Below are 7,966 nucleotides of genomic sequence, written 5' to 3'. Positions count from 1 at the left end.
GCCTGTAGTCCCAGCTACTCGGGAGGCTGAGGCAGGAGAATGGCGTCAACCCGGGAGGCGGAGCCTGCAGTGAGCCGCGATCTCGCCACTGCACTCCCGCCTGGGCGGAAAAAAGAAAAAAAGGCAGTCTAATATGGCTTCCTAATATGCTTTAGGCTAGAACAGAGGTTCTCAAAATACGGTCCAAGGCAGAGGCTCCCTAAGGCCAAACTATCTTCCTAACAATACTAAGATGTACTCTTCTTCTCTCATAAGTTTACAGTGGAATCTTCCAAAGTAGAACATTTGCTATTCCAAGAGACTGGATACAGAAGCAGGCATAAGAGCCTATGTGCCTTCTATAAGCCAGACATGAATAAGACTTGCACAAATGCAAAACAATCCAACACTTCTCATTTCTTTCTTACTAAAAGTAATGTTTTACTACTCCTCTGAATCTTATCCTCTGTCTTAATTTTCAGGGACATCTCATTCATTGATTCACATAGATTATAATTTTATTCCTCAGGTTTTTGTACTGGATCATCTCCTCTTTTCCTCTCTTGTATCCTCATTTTCCTCTCCAGTGGAGAGGAATTGCCCCAGCATACAAATATGCTTTACTATCTCCAATTCTAAAACAAAAACAAAAACCTCCCTTAACCCCAATATCTCTCCAGCTTCTGCCCCCATTCTCTGTCTCCTCTTATGATCAAGTTTCTTCAAATGTCTATATTCCATTTCCTCAGCTCTCATTTACTCTTCAACCCACCCCACTATGGTTATGGCAACATGACCTGACTAAAGCTGCTTTCTTTACCATGGCCCACTACCTCTATGCTCTCTGATCATCTCTTTCCTCTTTTTTACTTGACTTTTGAGCAATCAAGTAAAGACACCTTCTATGCTAGATCCTCCAATCCTACCCACTTCCTAAAGGTTGAGAGGTACTCAGAGCTCAGTACTGGGCTCTGCTCTTCTCTCTCTAGTATCTCCCTAGACCTCTTTCACTCCTGTGGATTTTTTTCCAAAATTATTTCTGAAAAGGTGATTCATGGACATAGCACTAAATTCAAAAGGCATAAAAGGCTATGCAGTGAACTAAGCTTATCTACCACCCTTGTTCCCAGCTATCCAGTCCCACTCCCAAGAAAGTAACTGATATTACCCATAGCTTATTTAACCTTGCAGAGATACTCTATGATTTTACAGCTATCTGCCCTCAGCCTACACTTTTTTTAATATAAAACACAAATTATAGTCTATACTGTTTAGTACCTTTTTTCTCTGTAATAATACATCTTGGATATCATTACATATTGGTATATATAGAGCTATTGCATTCTTTCTAATGGCTGTATTCTACTCTGAAAATGTATTAAAATTTACTTAACTAGCCCCTTAATGGAACACATTTAGGTTGTTTCCAGACTCTGGTCACTTGGTCACTGTAAAGAATGTTGCAATGTTCCCTGACCACGCCATTTTGCACATGTGAACTTATATGTGGGCTACATTTTTAGAAAAGGAATCTCTGAATTGAAAGTTATATGCCATTAAAAATGACAGATATTCTCAAACATTCTCGACAGAGGCACTAATTTACACACCTAACAGTAATGTAACTCTCATGAAATTAAATATCATCACCATATTGATGGCACCCAAAGTCGTATCACCAGTCTCTCTCTTTTATTACTTCAACATGTCACAAACATAAAATCTGGCTTGACTCTTTGATTTGGACTCTCACTGCTCATTCTCCACTGTTTCCCTTCTTTTTTTAATCCATCCATAATAGTAGCTCAAACTAGAAACCTGGGAGCCATCCTTGACAGCTCCTTCTCTCCTAGTCCCCGTATCAATCTAGCACCAACTTACGTCAGTTCTACCACTTACTCAATCCTCAAACATCTACTTCTCTCTTCTTCACTGCCATAGTTTTAATCCAAGCTTCCATAAACAATGATCTGGTATACTGTATTAACTCCCAATTTGTCTCCCACATCCACTCTGCCTTTCTTCTAAATTAATCCGTATTTTTTTTCCAGAGTATCTCTCTCACAAGTATAACCAAGGAGTTCTTTGTTTAATTGTGTATTTATCACATCTCCTCCACTACAATGCAAGCTCCATGAGAAACTATGACTGTTTTTGTTCACTACTGTGACCCTAGAATCTGACATTGTAGAAGCTCAGTAACTATTTACTAAATAAAAACAGCATGAACACAAAAAATGACCTTCATTCCATGTAAGTCTAGAGTGGAAGCAGGTGAGGAATTATCCCAATAGAATCTGTAATAATCAGTTTCCCCCACTACAATGTAAATTCCTTAAAAATGAGAACAATCTTACTCCTCTCTGAATCATAAACACTGGTGCTTGACATGTAAGATAGTCAATAAATATTTGATAAATGTAAGAATAAATGAGCCAACGTTATAAAAGTATATATCTGTGGTTATTAAATGATTTCCCGTCCTTTGTGGGGCAGATACCAGATATATAATAATGCCACCTTTTCTCTTTGGTGTCTAGAAGTCTGAAAGCAAGGAAATATCAAAATTCTTCTTGTATTATACTAATCAGTTACAGTTAGGCGGCTAACTTACCAGAGCAGACTTCCCAACGCCTCCTGAACCAAGGACCACTAGCTTGTACTCACGCATGATGTGATCTGTTTAAATACTGACGATCTGAAAAACAAACAAACAAACAAAAAAATCAAAGATTAAGAAACATACTAACAGCCTAATAATGTACAACTGCTACATCAAATATAGGAGTTTGTTTTGTTTTTTCCTTGTAAGACTATCAAAGGGACAACAGAAGCTACATGGCAAAAATCCATATAGATTTTAACATAAGTTTATAGGATTACTTTCAGACATTTTAATTCACTGAAGATCATCTTTGACTAGGCATCAATTATGTTCATATTACTTCTAAGAATCTTTGATTAAAAATAAGATGATTAAATCCAACAGTTGATAATCTTATGACTACAATGATAAACCCAATTCTTTGCAAAGCTATCATTTAAACAACTTATGTACTTTTTAAAAATATTCACTCATGAGCTTTAATATAATGTACAGGCTATTTTACTTGCTTAAAATATTCTACAGTAATTCTACACTATTTTGTTCATTATTGTATTATAGCTGAACCATTTAAAGTGTCATCTTGAAAATAATTAAAGATGTGAACAGGAGATCAGATGAAATTGCTAAACACGATAGGCAGTTATTAGCAATACATGACATAAGGCCCAAATGGCCAGAGAAAATAAAAGGAACATAAACTTTATTTTTTATCTCCATGGTTATCTTAAAAGGTATAAAGACAGGAAATAATTTTCAATGGCCATGGTGGAATAACTAGAAACAGACTTTTCAACTCACAATAACAGCCAGAACAGTGAACAAAAAAATATAAAACTCTTTTTAGATATTGGATAACAAGCAGTGTAGGACTGTGATTTCTGAGATGCAAAAGAAATGAAGTGAGACCTAACCTGCCCTGGCTTTCTGCCTAGAAGCACTTTTCAGACTATGGTGAAGGGAGAAAGAACTCAAGCAGAGCTTAGAAGTGTGCCAGAGAAGTGGAAGCTAAGCATATAAAATTCCAGAAATCTGCATAAGGATTCACTTGAGTCTGGCTAAGCACTAAGCCCAGCACACAGACTAACTTCAAAAAGTAAGGCAAAGAATAAATAGAGATTTACAGGTGGAACAATTCCCAGAGTCATATGGTTCTGACTAGAAGTCTTCCTTGTTGAAAAACTAGGAATTCACTAGAAACCTCAAAAGACTCTTATCTTAGTAGCAGAGCTAAATAAGCTCTAGAGTAAATGATATTCTAGATGCTTCCTAACAAAGCTTAAAACAAGGCTCAAAAGGATGGAGTTGGTCCATGTGTAACTCAACCACTTGTCTAAACAAAGTCCAAGATTCTTTAAAAGAAGCAGAAAAAAAAATTCCACCACTCAATCATATAAAATTAACAATGTCCAGTATCCAATAAAAAATTAATAGAAATGTGGAGAAAGAAAATGTGACCTGAAACCAGAGTGAAATAAATCAGCTGAAACCATCCCAGAAACAAGATGATGAAATTAGCCAATGAGGACTCTAAAACAATTATAAATATGCTCAAAAATTTAAAGAAAAAAAAATGAGGAAGAAAATGGTACACATAATTAGAACCAAAAAGAACTTAGAGTATTCAGGCTGGGTGCAGTGGCTCATGCCTGTAATCCCAGCACTTTGGGAGGCCGAGGCGGGTGGATCACGAGGTCAGGAGATCAAGACCATCCCGGCTAACACAGTGAAACCCCGTCTCTACTAAAAATACAAAATATTAGCCAGGCGTGGTGGCAGGCATCTGCAGTCCCAGCTACTCAGGAGGCTGAGGCAGGAGAATGGCATGAACCCGGGAGGTGGAGCTTGCAGTGAGCCAAGATCGTGCCACTGCACTCCAGCCTGGGCGACAGAGCAAGACTCCGTCTCAAAAAAAAAGAACTTACAGTATTCAAAAACAGTATGTGAAACAGGAATATCACTGGAGGGTATTAACAATATATTAAATACCACAGAAGGAAAGTACAGGGGATCTGAAGACACAGTAATAGAAAATACCCAAATTTAAACGCAGCTAAAATGTGATGAGAATAAGGGGAAAGAAGAGAAGGGGAAAGGGAGACAGGAGAGAGGGAACAAAGAAGCAAGGGTAGAAGGACTAGGGGTGTAATAAGAAAGAAAAGAAAAAGACAAGAACTACAGGGCAATATCAAGCCATCAAGCAGTATAATATATATGTAACTGGAATGGCGAGCAGGGGTAGCATTTGAAGAAATAATGACATTTTCAAAATTTGATAAAACTGGTATATCTGGCCAGGTGCAGTGGCTTATGCCTGTAATCCCAGCACTTTCGGAGGCCAAGATAGGCAGATCACTTGAGGCCAGGAGTTAGAGACCAGCTTGGATAATATGGTGAAACTTCATCTCTACCAAAAATACAAAAAATTAGCTGAGTGTGGTAGCATGTGCCTGTGGTCCCAGCTACTTGGGAGGTTGAGGTAGGAGGACCCCTTGAACTCAGAAGGCAGAGGTTGCAGTGAGCTGCGATTGTCCCACTGCACTCCAGCCTGAGTGACAGAGACCCTGTCTCAAAAAAAAAAAAAAAAAAGACACATCTACACATCCAAGTAACTCAATGAGCCCGCCTCCTGAAGGAGTATAAACACAAAGAAAACCAAAATGAGGCAGAATAATCAAATTCCCGAAAAGCTGTCAAAAACAGAAAATCTTACAAGAAGCCAGAAGAAAAAAATTTACATAGAAACAAAGTTAAAATATAAAGACTTCAGCCAGGCACGATGGCTCACGCCTGTAATCCCAGCACTTTGGGAGCCGAGGTGGGCGGATAGTCTTGAGCTCAGGAGTTTGCGACCAGCCTGGGCAACACGGTGAAACCCCGTCTCTACTAAAATACAAAAAATTAGCTGGGCGTGGTGGCATGAGCCTGTAGTCCCAGCTACTCGGGAGGCAGAGGCAGGAGAATCGCTTGAACCCAGGAGGCAGTGGTTACAGTGAGCCGAGAGATTGAGCCACAGCACTGCAGCCTGGGCAACAGAGTGAGACTCCATCTCAAAAAAAAAAAAAAAAAAAAAAAATACACACACACACACAGACTTCTTGTGAAGCTATGCAAGACAAGAAAATGGAACTATAAAACAAAGAAAAATCCGGTCAACCTAGAAAAATAAATACAATAAATACATGTTGAAGAAATGGAAGTGAAAGATTTTTCCCAGACTTCATCCTCCTGGTGGGGGCGGGAAAAAAAAAAGCTGGAGGCAAAAAGTTCACCAGCGTACATTTAAATCATGAAGAATTTTTTTTTTTTTTTTTGGGGGGGGACAGGGTCTCACTCTGTTGCCCAGGCTGGAGTACAAGGAGTACAGTGGTACGACTGTAGCTCACTGCAGCCTCAAATTCCTAGGCTCAGGCAATCTTCCCACCTCAGCCTCCTGAGCAGCTGGCACTACAGGAGTGCACCACCACACCTGGTTAAGGTTTCTAACTTTTTTTGTAGACAAAGGGTCTCACTATGTTACCTAGGCTGGTCTCAAACTCCTGGGCTCAAAGGCTCCTCCCACCTTGGCCTCCCAAAGTGCTGGGATTACAGGTATGAGCCAGCACACCCAGCCACAAGAGTAATTTCACCACTTAGAGCAAAAATGGTAATAATCACTGGGTTTACATGTAGAAGTAAAATACAATAGTAGAAGAGAGAAAAAGAGAATACTGAAGGTCCTTAGATTATATCTGAAGTAATACAGCACGTTTTGAAGTAAATTGTCATATGTTAAAGAAGTATATTGTAAGTCCCTGAGCAACCACTAAAAACAAACAAACAAAATTCAACTCAGGCCGGGCGTGGTGGCTCACGCCTATAATCCTAGCACTTTGGGAGGCTGAGGTGGGTAGATCACCTGAGGTCAGGAGTCCCAGACAAGCCTGGCCAACATGGCAAAACCCCATCTCTACTAAAAATATAAAAAGTAGCCGGGCATGGTGGCAGGCGCCTGTAATCCCAGCTATGTGGGAGGCTGAGGCAGGAGAACTGCTTGAACCCGGGAGACGGAGGTTGCAGTGAGCTGAGATTATGCCACTGCACTCCAGTCTGGACAACAGAGCGAGATTCCATGTAAAAAAAAAAAATTTCAACTCAATCAAAAAGAATGTATGAAAAATGCAAACAAATAAGCAAAAAATAGCGAAGAAAAAATTGGGATAAATACAAAAGGCAAGATGGCAGAATTGAAAGGAAATCACATCATTACATTAAATGCAAATTGTCTAAACATTCCAATTCAAAGGCAATATAAAAAAGTTAAGACCTAACTATATGTTGCTTCAAGAAACAATCTTTAAATATGGATACAGGAAAAAACATCTATTGGTAACAAAGTCACAATTACTGCTAATATTACTGCTGTGTTTTGTTGCCTGCATTCAAAATAGAAATACTAAATTTCATTCAGAGATTAGTGGGAAAAAAAAAAGATACAAATATTTTTTCTTTCTATGAGAGTATTGGGAACCCTGGATTAAGAATCCCTACCTACTCTAAACAGTTACCATTTTAGGTTACTTTAGTTCAGTTCTCAAACTTTTTGGTTTCAAGTCTTCTTTATAAACTCTAACTTTTCTTTTTTTCTTGAGACAGGGTCTCACTCTTTGCTCAGGCTGGAATGCAGCGGCACAATCACAACTCACTGCAGTCTCCACCTCCCTTGCTCAAGTAAGTGATCCTTCCGCCTCAGCCTCCTGAGTAGCTGGGACTACAGACATGCACCACCACAACTGGGTAATTTTCTTTTTTCTTTTTCTCTCTTTTGCAGGGACGGGATCTCACTATGTTGCGCAGGCTAGTCTCAAACGATTCAGATTCCCAAAAGTGAGAATCACTTGTGCCCAGGAGTTTGAGACTAGCCTGGGCAACATAATCGAAGAGGCCATCAAGTAAGGCTCAAGACGCTTCGGCCTCCCAAAGTGCTGAAATTATAGGTGTGAACCACCATGCCCAGCCAACACTTTTACATTCTTTTTTTTTTTTTCCAACAATATCAATAATCACTTTATTTTGTTATACTTTAAATTCTGGAATACATGTGCAGAAAGTGCAGGTTTGTTACATAGGTATACGTGTGCCATGGTGGTTTGCTGCACTCATCAACCCGTCACCTACATTAGGTATTTCTCCTAATGCCATGCCTCCCCTTACCCCCACCCCCCGATAGGTCCTGGCATGTGACCTTCCCATCCCTGTGTCCATGTGTTCTCACTGTTCAACTCCCACTTATGAGTGAGAACATGCAGTGTTTGGTTTTCTGTTCCTGTGTTAGTTTGCTGAGAATGATGGTTTCCAGCTTCATCCATTGCCCCACAAAGGACATGAACTCATTCTTTTTCA

The 7,966-nt window shown here is 39.5% G+C and overlaps 1 protein-coding gene across 3 annotated transcripts in view; it reads right to left on the bottom strand.

Moving 5' to 3' along the window:
- The window catches only part of RAP1A (RAP1A, member of RAS oncogene family), a 180,800-nt gene that overhangs the window by 19,734 nt on the left and 153,100 nt on the right, over window positions 1-7,966 (bottom strand). For 2 of the 3 annotated variants that reach the window (XM_012000719.1, XM_012000718.1), the window contains exon 2: window positions 2,594-2,677. In XM_012000719.1, coding sequence (XP_011856109.1) covers window positions 2,594-2,650 — 57 coding nt within the window. In that variant the 5' untranslated portion in view covers window positions 2,651-2,677. Of the gene's footprint in view, window positions 1-2,593; window positions 2,678-7,966 lie in introns of those variants that run through there. The other variant, XM_012000720.1, reaches the window with a different exon arrangement.

This window comes from Mandrillus leucophaeus, unplaced genomic scaffold (assembly GCF_000951045.1).
Source record: "Mandrillus leucophaeus isolate KB7577 unplaced genomic scaffold, Mleu.le_1.0 Scaffold64, whole genome shotgun sequence".
NCBI classification, from domain to species: domain Eukaryota; kingdom Metazoa; phylum Chordata; class Mammalia; order Primates; family Cercopithecidae; genus Mandrillus; species Mandrillus leucophaeus.
The sequence above is the reverse complement of the archived record's forward strand: the minus strand, read 5'-3'. Positions and strand labels throughout refer to the sequence as shown.